The sequence below is a fragment of the Ascidiella aspersa genome, chromosome 2 (assembly GCF_963924565.1).
Source record: "Ascidiella aspersa chromosome 2, kaAscAspe10.2, whole genome shotgun sequence".
Taxonomy (NCBI): Eukaryota; Metazoa; Chordata; class Ascidiacea; order Phlebobranchia; family Ascidiidae; genus Ascidiella; species Ascidiella aspersa.
The window spans coordinates 29946869-29963605 of record NC_139448.1 but is presented as its reverse complement, the minus strand read 5'-3'; the positions used below and the strand labels follow the sequence as shown (position 1 = coordinate 29963605).

The 16737-nt window shown below is 38.2% G+C and overlaps 1 protein-coding gene across 3 annotated transcripts in view; it reads right to left on the bottom strand.

Moving 5' to 3' along the window:
• Positions 1–2062: 2062 nt before the first annotated feature.
• LOC146164780 (nuclear factor 1 A-type-like) overlaps positions 2063–16737 on the bottom strand; it is an 87719-nt gene continuing 73044 nt past the window's right edge. For 2 of the 3 annotated variants that reach the window (XM_083381252.1, XM_083381250.1), the window contains 8 exons: positions 13943–14014; positions 13212–13347; positions 12093–12223; positions 8084–8182; positions 6886–6954; positions 6069–6223; positions 5206–5389; positions 2063–4104 (listed from right to left, as the gene is read on the bottom strand). In XM_083381252.1, the coding sequence (XP_083237378.1) occupies positions 3932–4104; positions 5206–5389; positions 6069–6223; positions 6886–6954; positions 8084–8182; positions 12093–12223; positions 13212–13347; positions 13943–14014 (1019 nt within the window). In that variant the 3' untranslated portion in view covers positions 2063–3931. Of the gene's footprint in view, positions 4105–5205; positions 5390–6068; positions 6224–6885; positions 6955–8050; positions 8183–12092; positions 12224–13211; positions 13348–13942; positions 14015–16737 lie in introns of all 3 variants that reach the window. The other variant, XM_083381251.1, reaches the window with a different exon arrangement.

Genomic DNA, 16737 nt, shown 5'->3' with positions numbered 1-16737 from the left:
TAAGGTAGAATTATAAAAAAATCTTTGCGGTTTACGCAATGTGTGTGTCCAGTATAGCGTTATTTTTTTTAGTTTTTAGTCCTGAAAGCTTCGGAACTTGTTTAATTAATCTTACTGACGAACTATACTTCAAACTAAAATAAATTTTTAAAACTATGTAACACATTTTAAGACATAAGAAAAAGGTATTTAAATGTTGTGTGCTTAAGTTTATTGTTTAAGCCCTTTAAAAAACTATAAAACGTTACTTAAAATAACTCTGGTAGTAACAGTTTTTAAAGGGTTCAAAATTGCATATATATCTATTACTAAATAATTTAGGCTTATTTCGTTTAAAACTTATTTTGAGATAGAAGTTTAAAACAAATAAATTATACAAGTTAGGTACACTATGCACGAATATGAAAGGTAGCTTGATAATGAATTGTTTAACCTAAAGGTGGGAGTAAATCGACATCATCCTGATAAAAAAAAAATCCTGATAAAGGTGACAGGTTGATATAGGCATTGGGGCATGACAATTTTATTAGGCTTAAAATTTATTATTTTTTAAATAGTCTCCAGTGAGGAACCACTGCTTAAAAGGGCATAACTTCCTACACATGTATTTCATATTCTTAGACGTCCCTTTTTTATATAGGTTTCATATTCTGTTTTAGATTACCTACATAGATAGCAAAATACAGCTACACCCGCCAAACCTAAAATATTTTTAAATGGATTAAACGCTTTAAGCCTGGCACCAAACCACGTGATAGTTCTTCACCTTTCATAGTCAACTTTATTTCGCAAGAAAACGAACGAAAAGAAACGAATGAGTGTGAAAACAAGAAAACATTAAAACAATAAATGAAAATAGTTTTGTCAAGACAACTTTCCACTTTAAAATGTCTACAGACTAGTCAAGCATTCAGTCAGTGATTAATATATTGAGTTTAATCGAACTAGCTGTTGCAATGTATTGTAGAGTATAATTCGATGAATGTTACGCTGAATGAACATGAAGACGATATTTGTTTTACGTTATATTACTACTGATTTTAAATCTGCTCTTCAACTGTATTTTCGTCACTAACACACTTTTTGAGCGGCAGCGTTTTTCGCTCTTATTGCAAAAATGGTGAACCAGGAGTTCTGCAATAAGTTGGCGTGTTACACCTTTTGCTTGACACCAAAAAGATATCGACACAGCTGTTGTCGAGGATATTTGCACAGCATTTCAAATAGGGGCTGTTGACAGTTGTGAAACAAAAGAGTCAAAAGTTAGCCAAGGATATTTCTTTCTTACTGATGGTGACTGTAATTGATATCTCTTGGTGTTGCAGGAAATTGTTCTTCGTGGCTTTCAAGACTGGAACTGACAACGGACCAAGACAGTCCAAAGTTGTACAAATCAGGCGGAACTCAAATAGATAAAGCGATCAACTGACAGCCATTGAACTTTTAAGAAAATCGCAAAGTTGAACAACACGCTATAGTTTAAAAAACAAAGACTTTGCGGCGAAAGAAAACCAGTAAAACTTGCATTGAATGAATTTTAGGCTTTAAGTTAAGCGCAAAGAGCTTGGTATACCAACGAAAAGGGTTATTTCGTGCGAAAACCGTTCAGATTTTAGCTTGAACATGAAATTAATAAAGGCCTGTATAGGAGGAGCAATACTTAAACAAATAGAATACTGGCAGAAACAGATAATTTGAAAACGGGTTGTTTTTAGCAGTCGGTGGCAAAAAGGTTCGCTGATAGTTTGTAACACGTCAAGTTTAGAACTAAAACGGAAGTCAGTTTGTTTAAAATTTAGAGAGTTGAACTCTTGGCAGAAAAGTGAAAACGCCACTGTTTCTCGGACACGGCGAAATTGCAACGGGAAAACAAACAGAAAAGGTAAACGCAGATCAGGCCTCTGAATTGTTCGACGGACTTTTTAGGACAGTCGAACTTACACCTAAAGCAATGTTGTTCAAGGCAAAAGTTTTGTCCAACTTTCGAGTTGGTCGATTTTGCTTCATTCTAGGCTAAGGAACAAAACGAATCAATTCCTCAATTTAGATAACGCTTTGTTCGCGTTAGAAAAATATTAACTTACGGCGAACTTTAAAATCACTTTTTTCAGACCGCCAGCCGCTTTGCGTATGCTGATCCGGCAAAGCGAATTTCCTGGCAAAAGATAGAATAAATACACTGACGAATGCAAAGTTAAAAGAGGCGAGAAACATTTAGAGAAAGCGGCGCTTAAAAGGTTTTTGCTTCTTGTACACACGCGATTATTCACAGGCCTTCGGCGTGAAGGAAGAAATGGAAACCGGGAGGTGACACGTCATCAAAAACGTCACAAACGCTGACGTCATTTCCTGTTCACCGGTCAATTGCACGTTGCAGCGGATACGAAACACTTGCGTAAGTCTTGGCGCGTCGAAGTTTTGTTATGTCTCGAGGACAAATCATAGTCGATTACGCAACACTTGTGACGTCACAGATTTTTGTCATCGTGACATCAGTAAATTTTTTATTGGGTTCGACCTCGAAGTCGCACAAAAAACGCGAAAGCATAGGCTAAACATGAACTAAAACAGTCATCGTAATGTTGTTGCGCTTGACAGGCAAAACAAACGGAAGAAAGGGAACTTAGGTGACCGCGCAACTGGCGGGTTTCGAACCCGCTACCTTTGGAACTTTTGTGGGTGCGCCGACCGGACAATAGCCGAACTGCGACGCCAGAACTATCAGGGACAAGATGCTGGAACTTTGGCGAGCGAGCGAAACTGAAAATAACGAAGAAATCACAACACTGCAAAAACACACACGCGCGCGCACTACGAAAAGCGTCAAAAGTCATCAAAAATGCGGATTCCGAGCTTTAGGAGCGCGTTTTCTTTAGCAAGCGTTCAGCAGGCCAGCAAAGCGCGTTTTCGAGCAGCGTTCGCCAAGAGTGAGGTAACATAATCGATCGTTCGGCGCCGGTTGCAAGTAGATAGAAGTATACAAAGGTGCTGTGCTGAGGAGACAAGGGTCAAGTGAGGTCGACGATCGGCGGGCAAAGTCGAGCGGCGCGTGCTTCAGCTCGGTGACGAGGTAACGACAAGGATCGCGGCGAAACGGCGCGAACAAACGCGAACGGACCCGAACGGAAGCGAAGGGCCTTCGGGATGCGAACAAGGACCGTTGGCGTAGGGATGTCCGGTAATGTAGGATACAAGCTGATTACCGTATTAAGGTTCTCGTACGATGTGTACCAGCGTAACTGTAGCCTTTCAGGTTTTTCCAGCAAACTCGTTTCATAGAAAAAAAATCACTATTTCATTGAAAACATACTTTTTATATTGGCACAGAACCGATACCTAATATTTTAGTCGTCGAGATTTTTTTAAAAGCGGCAATTCTACCGAAAGCATAACTTTAGTCGTAAAATATCGTTGTTTAAGATTCTAAAAATAGGTCTCTTGAAAGAAGACAGTTACGACTCAATACAGTCGATATAGGCTTCTCTTGTCAGAAAATAACGCTTTAAAAAAATGACTAAGTAATTGTGGGTGTGGTATCAAATCATCGGCTGTCGTCGTATACCTTAAAACACTTTATCGGACACCCCTAGACCGCCAGTCGCCGTAGACTTAAAAATACTTTATCGGACACCCCTAGACCACGGGATACGAACTTCATGTACAGGTCGGGCAACAAAAAACGTGCTGATCTCGGCGAAAGGAACAAACCCGAAACAACGCAAAACGGGGAAGGCCCAGTATATGACCGGACAACGACCACTGTGAGGATTTGTCCACTTGCAGTCGTGTCCATTTTTTACTCAAGAGACGACAAGTTCCACTTCTGACGTCATCTAGCTAATTTTCAGTTCCCAATAACTCCTGGTTTTGGATACAGAGCGGGCTTTGGGTACATATAAGGGGTCGGGGTGTGTCGGGGTTAGAAATGGGGTCACTCTTTGGGGGTGAGGGGCGGCCCCTGGTTGGAGGCCTGAGACGACCCCTGCTGGCCGACGCCGCCGACGTTGTTGCCACGCGACGCGTCCAGCATGGAAACGGGAATTGGCGGGAAAAGTCGCTCCTCGGCAACCAGCGCTTCGCCCGGGTTAAGGCCTGGGACCACGTCTGAAAATAAGCAGAAATGCCTTTGCCTTTGCGAAATTGTTATTTTTCAATTCAATCATATTGGTCAAAACCCAAAGAGGGGTAAATAATGGGGATAAGACCAACTTCACAAATCTTCTAAAAAGGGAAACAAATAAAGTTTATCAAACTATTAAATAAGATTGGCACTGTACTCACTACTCTACCTTGCTTTGCGCAATTGTTTATTGGGTCAACGTCGTGACCACCACTCGTTTGAAAATGAAAGTTGTTCCAGTCTAAACCAAATACCAGCGATTTATTTGCATTTTGTTCGAGTTATTCAACAACAGTATTTATAGGCGATGTTTTATGCATGAGAACAACGTCTGAGGTAAGCGGGGTAAAATCTTTATTTATCAAGATTGGTTTGTTTTCAAAAAAATAACCTTTAGTTTAATTTGCCAATTTTATCTATGCAAATTTTTAAGCAAATCTAACAAAATAAACGCACCCACTTTTATATTTACATACTTTGATGTGAAGGGTAGCCTAAACTTGGCTAAATTCAAAGCAGAAAAGATTTTTTTTACTTGATTTGTGAAGCATGCTATATTTTGGAAAATCGTTCTAGTTTTCAACCAGCATGATTCGATTACCGAACTGAACAGTTCCTTTAATGAAAGCTTTTCATACACTGTTACAAATATATTTATCTTAGCGACTATAGCAAATGATTTTTAAAACTTGAAAACAGTTTAAAACAGCCAACAAAACACAAACAACAAGCCGAGAAATCCAACTTTCTCTCGAATGCCGTAAATACAATTGCCTAACTTAACTTAAACTGTAAAGCTATATTGAGATTAAAGTCGTGACGTTGTCAAAAGAAACTTAAACATGTCAAACGAATCTAGCAGTAAGTTACATGTATTTTATTTATACTGTAATTGTATCTAATTTTCTCACTGCTGAGGTAATAATGGTCCCTACTTTTGTATGTGCTTTAATATTATTCCTACAACTAGTTACAACATCCAGCCAAAATAATTCATTAAGTTCAGATTGATGGAAACCTGTATGAATTCTTTGAATCATAAACCTACATTGCCATTGAAAATCAAAATTAATTACTTCACTTACTTTGAATTCTTTCGTTGCCTAGCATGGGATGGTAGTCAGCCGACGGGTTTTCGTCCATGTGATTGTGCGCCCACCGGTCCGCTGTGGCGCCATCGTGTGACGACACCTGGACGTTGCTTCCCGTCCGCGAGTTGGCGCCACCGAGCGCCATATGTGGCATCGTGTGTGGATGGTAGCTCAGTATCTGTGTGAATAGCGTAAGTAACTCAATAGATGTAAATCGTTTATGCGGACAATACTTTCATTCCGATAGTCAGCCAATGAGCCTAGTAAAGATATTTCAATTGATACAATTCCTCTTCTTTCGCTAAGTTTGCCAGGTTTTGCTAAAATTGAATTATGGCACGTCCGCAGCGTTACTTTGCTTTGGTATGAAACACAATATTGGAACTCAATTAGGCTGAGGATAAATATTACGTTATTAATACCGAAACTATATTAGTTCTAGTCTGCTAGTTCTTGTATTAAAGAAAAGTATAGCAAAGATATCTGCAAGAAACATTTTTTGGCAAAACACGCAGGAATTTGTCTCTTACACTTAAGAAAATATATATCACCTATGTTCTTGGCTAGAAAACTTGTTTACAAATTTATTCACACGAAAAAGCAAGCAATGCCCCAACAAACCCCATTTATTATTAAAACGGTTAGTCCTGATTCCCAGCCCCAACTGATACCCAGTCAAAGTAAGCCATTCTTAATCTTATTCTCGCAGCGAGGTGATATTGTTTTATAAACATTTGGTTTGATGTTAACACTAAAAATTTAATTTACATTTTTTTAATTTATTGTTAGGACTGGATTAATAATAATAATAATATTAATTAAACGAATGAAAAAACAATTAAAAAACAAATGCCCACCTGACTTGGCGTATGTTTTGCGGCCTCGGCAGATAGACAGGCAAACTGTGCGAAATCCTTCAGGTCCTGGTTGGGGTGGTAGAAGGGCTGGGGCGACGCGTAGCTGAAGGGGTGGGTCTGCTGCAGCACGGGGTGCCAGGCGGCCGAGTGCGAGCCTTTTAAATGGGTAAAGGGGGTGTTAGTTGGGTGAAAATGCGACTGTAGCGAAAATATGAATGAAAGACACACACACATATATGTGTTTTAATAACAACTGTGATCTAGCCACTCGGAAGCTACTTTTGACCAAAATTACGGCTTCCGTATCATTGTAGTACACTGAAAAGCCATCGCAAACGAAAATACATCGATGATTATTTTGGTCATTTTTGGTTGTTTTGTTTATCGATCTTGAGAGCAGAAAAAGCGCAAGAAATTTTTTTCCTTTGTTGAATTAAAAAGGTATGATGCAAACATAAAAAAGATCACAAATTGGAATAGTAAAGTCAATAAGTCAAATTAGTTGGTTGAATCAGAAGATATGTATCTCGCCCTAAACCGCACCCTCCCTTCTGAACACTGTACCAAACAATAAAAACAGTAAAACCAAACATGACAAAAGCATTACTTGCCGCCAACAATGTTGGATAGAAAAGCTACCTTAAAAACGGAAGCCGTTCAACACAAAATACAAATATATTTTATAACTTATAACTGACACATTTAATTTTGATACTTTTCTATTCTTTTATATTGAAAACAAAAAATGTAGGTTGCATTATTGCCGTGGACGATTAAAATCAATACATAGCAGCCGGTTACACTAAACATATATTACTTTGTAGCCTTGGGAAGGCGGATACAGCGCTGCTTGATGAACCCGGAGTGTGTGGTGGCAGCATGTCAGCTGAAAGCAAGAAAAAACAGGAAATCAAAACATTAAACGGAAAAATATATCCTACGATAATTTACATAAATACAATAATCATATGTTCTAAAACAGCCTTTCTTAACCTGGGGTAAATCTACCCCAGGGTTTAATTTTCTCGCTTTATGTGGTAAATATGAGCTATCAATCAAAGTATCCACATCAGCTGACGAAACAGAAAAATTGTGACGGCTGTAGGTATTGGTATAGCCTACTTTCCAAGTTCAGATTAACTGCTAATTCGAAGCAAGTCTATTAATTTCTTTTTCTAATGTAGGTAACGTTATGCTTCGCTGATTGATACTTTTTCAGCTTATTCCTTATCGCAAGTTAAGCGATAGCGGGTTTAAAGTAGGTTTAGTACACCTTCTGAAATTTCAGTGCTGCATGTGATTGCCTACTTTTTGTCACTGGGTACGGCTTAACAGGCGCAGTTATTCTCTACTACTTTATCAGACATGGAACAACTCGTTGCTGAAAAGCAAGGACAGCCGTCGCAAAATAACTGATGTAATTCGTTACTTACGTTGTTTTTTAATAAATGAGCACAATTTTATATATTGGGGGTAAATCTGATATTCATCTTCGTTAAAAGGGTAAAACATACAAAAAAGGTTGAGAACCCCTGTTCTAAAACAACCACGCAAAAAAAACAACTCTTTAAAAACCTTGTCTCTATAGCGTTTCATCGACCTAAAATAGGGCTATGAAAGACACACACAAACATATGTGTTTAATAACATCTGTGATCTAGCCCCTCGGAAGTTGCTTTATGACCAACGATTACGGCTTCCGTATCAATAGTACACTGAAAGCCATTGCAGATTCACCGAATCTGTTGATCTATGATGCAAGCAGAGCAAGCCAGAAAAACAACTGGCCTGCAGTGAGGTTCGAACTCACGACCTCCGGTCAAGCCGGGACCGTCGCTCTACCAACTGAGCTATGCAGGCTCAGAGAGGAGCGAGTCGAGAAACAACCATGCGCCAATACTTGCACATTTTGTTAGTACAAGCAACTTCACACTGGGGGATCATCAGTCCGTATCAAAAATAGGGCTACTGCGTCATCGAACCCCTTCCAATCAACAACGTCACAAAGCACTTACCTGGTGACGTCACAGAGGAGTGGGCGCCGTTGGAAAGGTCACCTTGGTTGTTGTTGTTGTTGCGCGTCGTCTTAGCCGTCGGGGATTGCAGGGGGCTGCCTGTAAATAAAAGAATAACCGCAATCATATTAAAATATTATTAAAAGTGAGGGGAACAAAATTACACCTCGTTTCCCTGATGACCTAGTCAATTCTTTTTTTTTTGCTTGTTCTACATTTTTTTAGTCATTTTTTTTCTGTTTAATTATAAAACGCAAGAAAGCGATAAGTTTACTTGTGACCGTGTCCGGCGCTTAAAACAAACACCTCAAACCAGGTATTTTTGACCTCGGGTAAATGTACCTTTTTAGGGTTGAAAAAGAGCCAACGTCAAGTTGTTTTAATGCAAGTTGTTTTGTTTTAATGCAGATGGAAAATACGACTAAACAACAAACAGTTTTGACAATCAAAAATCCAACGCCAATAATCTTGTGTAAGTTCAAACAAATATGATTGAAGCAAGTTTGTTGCTTTTCTAATATAAGTACCTATTAAAGTCTGTTTGGTGATCGAAAAGTGTTTAAGTGGATAAACCTAAAAAATTAAAAACACTAAGGTGTAAAATAGAGAAAAAAAGATAAAAACTAATTCCACATATATTAGCAAAATGCCTATTAGAAAACAACCAAACAACTTGAATAGCAACCTAGAAGTTTGATCATTTGCGCCGCCCTTGTAAAAGACATTCTGAACGGCCCCGACTATAATCAAATTAGCGCGATTAATTCGAACTTGCGTAGATACAGCGAGGAGCAATGCACGGCCCATTACCGTTTTCGTGTGATGTGTGTTGCGTGTGGGTTCCTGCCTTACAGCTTTGGCGCAGCTGTTCGATTTCCCTAGTTCGCACTTCTGGCCGACTGCGGTTTGTCGTTTTACTTTTAACTTAGCAGCACAGTGCTCGAAATTTTTGCCGAAAACTAGTTGTACAAAAAGTATCGGCTTCCCAAGATGCTGAATATTCGAGGGAACTCATTTTCGATTTTAACCCAAGCTTTGCCTTTTAACTTAGCAGCATAGTGCTCGAAATTTTCGCCGAAATTTGTAGTACAGAAAGTATCGGCTTCCCAAGATGCTGAATATACGCGGGAACTCATTTCCGATTTAAACCCAGGCTTTGCCTTTTAACTCAGTAGCACAGTGCTCAAATTTTCGCCGAAAACTAATTGTACAAATAGTATCCGGCTTTCCAAGATGCTGAATATACGAGGGAACTCATTTCCGATTTTAACCCAAGCTTTGCCTTTTAACTCAGCAGAACAGTGCTCGAAATTTTCGCCGCAAACTTGTTGTACAAAAAGGTTACAGCTCCCAAGATGCTGAATATACGTGGGAACTCATTTCCGATTTAAACCCAAGCTTTGCCTTTCAACTCAGCAGAACAGTGCTCGAAATTTTCGCCGCGAAATTGTTGTACAAAAAGGTTACAGCTCCCAAGATGCTGAATACACGCGGGAACTCATTTCCGATTTAAACCCAAGCTTTGCCTTTTAACTCAGCATAACAGTGCTCGAAATTTTCGCCGCAAACTTGTTGTACAAAAAGGTTTCGGCTTCCAAGATGCTGAATATTCGCGGGAACTCATTTCCGATTTAAACCCAAGCTTTGCCTTTTAACTCAGCATAACAGTGCTCGAAATTTTCGCCGCAAACTTGTTGTACAAAAAGGTTTCGGCTTCCAAGATGCTGAATATTCGCGGGAACTCATTTCCGATTTAAACCCAAGCTTTGCCTTTTAACTCAACATAACAGTGCTCGAAATTTTCGCCGCAAACTTGTTGTACAAAAAGGTTTCGGCTTCCAAGATGCTGAATATTCGCGGGAACTCATTTCCAATTTAAACCCAAGCTTTGCCTTTTAACTTAGCAGCACATGCTCGAAATTTTCGCGGAAAACTAGTTGTACAAAAAGGTTTCGGCTTCCAAGATGCTGAATATTCGCGGGAACTCTTTGCTGAACTTAGCCCAAGCTTCGGCGTCGCGTATTATTCCGATTGCGATGAGGTAATGCGTGTAATAGCCTAAGTACATCGAAACGAAACCGACCATTTTCAGTTTTGTTACAATCGAATTTCATCGGCCGTAGGCACCGGCGTGGTGGTGATTCATTAGAATCTGAGAACATATCCGTGTTCCACCGCAGTTACCTTAAATTATATAAGATCAAAGAGTGGCGTTTCGAGTAGCTATAGAGGTCGGCATGAGGCCTTTAAGCACTTCGTAAAAACCAGCAATTAGACTACACCGCTTCGGATGGTAACATGAACGCATTGAGGTTAATCAAAGCTTAGCAGGTTTCACAAATCAAGCTTGAGGATGTATAAGTGTTACGGCTAAATTTTAATTAAAATTATCGTTGAATAGAAAGTTTAAGGTGCATTTTACAGAATATTCGTGATGTCTTCAGTTTTTGACACTTTAAACTTTTGTGCCACTGCGCAACGTTCTTCACCAAAAAACTTCTTTCTAAATGATGACCTGGCCGCGAATCCATTCAATGTGGTTTATTTAATTAAACTATAAAGTCGTCAGCGGATCAGTGATTAACAGGCATAAACCTGCTGTCAATGGTTTTGAATTTTAAAAAGATCGAACGATCTAAAGAAGAAATCACATACGAACAAATTAGACCCGTTTAGGTGTAACATGCATAAAAAGTCGGGTGTGAATTTAAAGCAGGAGGTCACCAAACTTTCATTCCTATAAAGGGGTAGATATTGTAATGACATGCGGTCGCGGCCGGAATTTAAAAATTATACATTTTTATATTTAAACTTTTTAATAGCTTATTTGTTAAATAAAGTAAAAATAAATTAAGTTTTCCAAAAACTATAGTAAAAGTTATGCAATTGTGGTTCAGTTTAATTTCAAACCACAATTTATTGCTGAATTGAATACAACAAAATTTTAACTGTATTCTATCCATTTTAGGGAAGTATGCCACGAGCCGACAAATTAGCTTGGCGATCCCCTAACTGCTATGCTAAATACCCCTTACCTTTAATTATAACCTATTCGGAGAAAAAAAGTGCATAAAACCGCGTCCAAAACCCCCCGCAATAAACTCCAATAAGATTCGTTAAGTCAGAAGGGAGTCGTTTTAATCTGATAACCGTGTATACGTCGAGTGAGGTTCTACGGATGATTGGCGTTCACTGCTGGCCTGTTGATGCTACTTATGCTGCTGTACTTACATGCGCGTGGGATTTAAGCCGTTAATTGCGGTTTTATTAGGGTGTCATGATGCGCGATGCGCAAATGCCTTGTCAATCCAGCACCCGGCTGCAAGGACTAGACTTCCATTTTGTGTTGTTCTAATTCGCAATGTTGTAACGACTTCAGTCAATGACTCAACGGCTTGACTTAAGTCTACTGGACTCACTGTTTTCAAATTACTTGACTTAATTCTGGGTTTTAATATACCGAAATTCAGTATTGTATAATGACTTACGAAATTAAGTCACTTTTCAAATAACTTTACTTGTCCCGACTTATGTGTTTTGGGCAAAACAACTTAACTAAAGTAATTTCAAAAAATAAAATGAATTGGACCTAATTAAATGAGAAAAATTACTGACATTACTCTTATTGTTTGAATTGAAAACATTGTTATCTACCAAATTTTGGATGTGAAATTTGCTTGCTGATTGTTTCGTTTTTGGTGTTTGCTGTGCAAAGTATTGATTGAAATCTAATATTTCTACCAATTTTTTTATAGTTTAATATTTATCTTTTATGTTAACGACTGGAATTGCTAAGGTTGTACCTTGTACTGGAATTTGACCTGTTATTTATCAACAATAACTTGACCCTGTCTTTAGTTATTTGGCAAACGACTTGACTAGGCCTTCGTTTCAAAATAACTTTAGCTTACAACACTGTAGAAAATTTACAAATCGCTGACAAAACCAAGATAGCAGACGTTTTTAAAACGATTTTTCAGGTTTGTCCACCAAGTAAAGAAAACCTTACCTTGCCAGCTTGGGTGCGAGCTGGGCGGTCGATTGTAGAAAGCCTCTGAGTCATTTTCGCCTCCGCTCTCGAGTCCGTTTGGTTCTTCTGTCGACATGCTGCTCCCGGACGACTTCAGGCGCTTGTTCTGACTGGAAACGACAGCACAAACAAATGGGATTGAAATTGACGCACATGTGTTTCTATAAAGTAGTAGCAATTTCCAGTGTTATAAACATGTCACCTTGAAAAAAACAATTTTATACTTTATTTTGATAAAAAGGACTTGGGACTTTGACCTTGAAAAAAAGTCGAAGTCTAGTCATTTGCGAAAATAGAAAGTTAAGTTCCAGTTCAAGTCATTCACATAGCAAGTCAAGTACCAAGTCCTTTTTATCAAAATAAAGTATAAAATTGTTTAACTTGCCAAACTTGCCTAATCAAGGGCAATACTTGGAGGGCAATAAAACAAGGTTAAAAACAACCAAATTTTACAATAAAAATACCCTAATGACTTAGGTCCGAACGATGTCGCATACCAGAAAGACAAGTCAAGTCTTTTTACGCAACATACTTTATTCAAGTTAGGTCATTTAAAATCAGTGGCTGAAGTCATTACATCACTGACAAATTCTGAGGATAACAATTTCGACTGACACAGAAAAAAATTTAAAACAATACATAGAAAACCGATTCCTAATAATAATAGTATGCGACTGTTTTACGCACAAAATAATATAGTCTACTTGGTAAACAACATTTTAAAAATAATTTAAAAAATGATAAACGTCAGTATATAAAACGTAATAAATATTTTGTTTTCATGGATAAATTTGCATCTCGGGGTATTATCATCTTAAGAGCTTATCACCCAAACCAAGTTTTCTCTAAATTATTTCTACAAGTTAAATTGGGTCGTATCGAAATATAATAGTTCTAAACACTAAAAGCGCATGCGGATATTTTGAAAAACAAAGGCGGCAAAGGTCCAAGTAACGAGTTAAATGCCGAGTACAAATAAACAAGACAGAAAATGGCGCAAGTAGTAAATTTGCGTCCTTTGGCAAAGCAATTCAGCGGCGACACATCACGGTAAGATTTTACATTTTAATACGGCAGTATAAATTATAGCAAACTGACTTGGTCTGCTGACGTAACACGAGCGGGCTGGGCGGGGGTGCTCGGTTGTCATGGTGATGACTCGCGTAGTAGTACGAGGGACTTTCCAGGGAATTCCCCACTCCCAGTCCGTGGCCGTCCCCACTCACGATGGGCGCTGCAAAAAAATAACGAGTTACTTAAAGAGTTTGCCAAGTTAAAAAGTCCTGAAAAATCTATCTGAGTAAAAAGTTCTGACAAATTTGTTTAAAATACTAATAAATCGAATCAGATCAAAGAAACAATTAGAAACGGTATAGGTGGCTTATAAATGTAGGTATGTCCGACAGTTCGTATAGGTTTCGATAGCATATGTATTTTACACAACAACGTATGTTGGTCCGATCCGGTACCAACTGACGTCATTGCTATGCTCAAATAAACTGACGTCAATTGCTATGGTCAAATAAGTAATATTGCTACAAATTGAAACTTGCGAAAGTGGTATTTATTTTGTTATATGACCAAAACTTACTTCAGAGTTAACGTAGCATTTTATTTGTTAAACTACTGTTTTCTAAAACAAAACTACTGTTAAACTACTGTTTTCTAAAAACTTCAGTATTAGGCGAGTACATTAAACTACTTGACTTCAGTATCAGCTCGTTTCCGATAATTTTGGACATGCCGGCATATAAGCATGCAGAGCCGGAAAAAGGAAACCAGCGACCGTCCAGGTACACTGTGTGGTAAATTAAAGAGGCCACACTTACCTTTGGCGACCCTGTAAATCTCGTGAACTCCAAACACCCCACTCGTCTTGAAGCATCTCGTGGCGCCGATCACTGTAAACACAACAACACCGAGTAAGTCGGAGGTATTTGTCAAAGCTCCGCACATACCGCAAACGTCCAATACCACGTACACCTTAGTTTAATACAAAGGGGAGCATACAAAGAGATCAAGACTTCAAGTTATTTAGGTTGGCGTTTATCCAATTATATAATATTTTAAATAATTTCGGTTAAGTTGACCAGCGGAACCTGTGGGTTTACTGATGTGTTATGCAACAGGTTATTCTGATTCAGTGCAGTCATTTTGCATTTTTTCCTAAAATCGACCTTGGTAAATTTATAACGCATGATCATTGTTCACTGCTTCGATTTATTCATATACCCTGTTTTTTTGTATATTTTCAAACAAACGTTACACACGTTGTACTCGTTTTAAATTCAAAATAAACATGATTGATTCTGGGCATTTGCCCGCGATGTGTCAAATTGGATAATGTGACGTGGCGGCTGGCAGGTTTGCGACCAAAACGTGCCTTATGAGCCCTTCGGCCATCTGCCAAAACTGAATGAATTAGGCGGGATAGTAATAAGTTTACTAGGTCACGAGCGCATTGGGTGCGTGCTAATGACGACGAAGCCAGGGGCAATTAAGAGTCTTCCAACAGAAAATCGGCACAACGTGCCAACATTAAAACATATCGGCTTTGTGCAAATTCGCACTTCCGACGATTAGCCGCGAATTCGGTCTGCTGTCGTTTCGGTCTAGGGGGCGGGACCCCTTACAACTGACAACGCCTTAGGTATTGTTTCCAGGGCTGACAAAAGCGCCAATCAAAAATCAAGAAACAGAATTACCGGAAAGTACCTTCCCAGTCGGAAAATTATCCATGTGCCATGCCTGTTTTATCCCCTCGCCTTGCAAGGGCCAACTACATATGTTCAGTGATAAATCGGTTATGTAAGCACGGAAATTCAACACCGGCAGGTACATGGCCCAGTCATGGCCATAAGGTATAAATATGGTTGGGCATCCTGTCAAATTACGACTATAAATCTGCAAAACACCATGGGTAAATTTACATTGAGCTTTTATTCATGCACGTTAAAAATATGGAAAGAAACAAAAAGAAACACAGAAATAGAAACTGTACAAGGCAATAACAAACTGCAGTTTAAAAAGACATCAATAATTGTCTGAAGGTTCCATTTGTATGATTTATTCACTGTCAGAAATATAGATTCTGAAAATGAGTCAGTCAACACAGGTTCAGCTATATCGGACTTGATTCGCAGGGAGTGGTCATCACAGGTTCTGTGTTTTCTTTATTAGCAATGGTATTGGCTTGTCTTCTTGCACCTCTGCCACCATCCCAGTCTATTGCACCTTGTAGTCGATAACAGATGCAGTTTGGTCTTTGTGACCTATGAACAGGAGAAGGCCTAAAAAATTAGCTTGTAACTAATAAGTAGGACGATTATTATTTGTTGACAAGCAAAATTATTTCAAGTTAAAATCAGTCAAAAATACACATAATTCGTTTACAAAATTAAAAAAAAAACTATTGGCAAAACATTAGAGCCCAACATATGAAATAATAAATAAAAATCACATGCACCTTATACAGTATGATATTTAACTAACTTACCTGCAAATTTTGATAAGCAGCCGCCCCAATTAGGAAAATCTTTAACATCCATCAGCTTTTAATCCCAGAGGCCATGTTGGTGTTGGCATTTATTGGCACTTTATGTCGATATCTTTAGTTTTTTTAAGATTTCCAGGTATTTAGTCAGGATTTTATGCTCACTTAATACAAATATTTAGATGTGACTTTAGATTGCGTAAAAAATCTGGGATGTGCACCTGCCACAGAAATAAACTTGTCAACAGGTGTAAAAATGGAGCTTGTTTCCTACTTTGTTTAGATACAAATTTAGTTCTTGCTAAAAGTTATTTTATTCAATGAATTTATTTTTTTATTCTGATATAAAACTTCAAATATAGCTTAGCCTACACTATCCTAAACATATATTTGATAGCTAACCTGATCTTTAGGGCTAAGGTAAAAATTTTAGGGCAGGTAAAAAAAGAAAACAACAACTGACGAAAAAGTCTAACACTCAGCTGCCCTATAGCTTTCAACTGATTTGTGATTTCAATTGTCTTAACAATAAACGTTCAAACTCGATTGTGATGTCATCCGCATATCGGCCAATCGGACGTCTGGAGTTCAAAAATATGCGCGCCGTTTGTAAATAAAAAAAAACGCAATATAATAAATTGCAAGGACAGAGCGGGGAAAGGTCGGCGCGAAGTTGAAGCATCGGGTAGCCAGTATTGTTGCCTTAAGTAGGAAACTATGTGTATAGCGTTGGTACGAATAGTACTTTTCCAAAAGATTTGTGTTCAGGCAACTTAACCTTTACTAATGTAATAAATTTTATCAATTAACATCTTTTTTTTCAGCATATCTAAATATACCTTCTTAACTTTGCTAAATATGTTGCCTAAACAAGAAAACTATAAAGATTATAACAGCTAACTTATACCCAAGTAAAAATAGTAACCCCCAAAACATTATTACATATGTGTATGATATAGGTTAAAATTTTGGTTTAGCAAAGAAACTGTTAAAATAGGCGAGTCTACAAAGTAAAAAAAAACAACTTGTGGTTAGGTTCGATTTTTCCCAGAAAATATGGTAATCGCCGAATAAGTTACGAAAACCACATTTATCACCAAAATTCTGGGAAGCGCCGATGATTATGAAGCT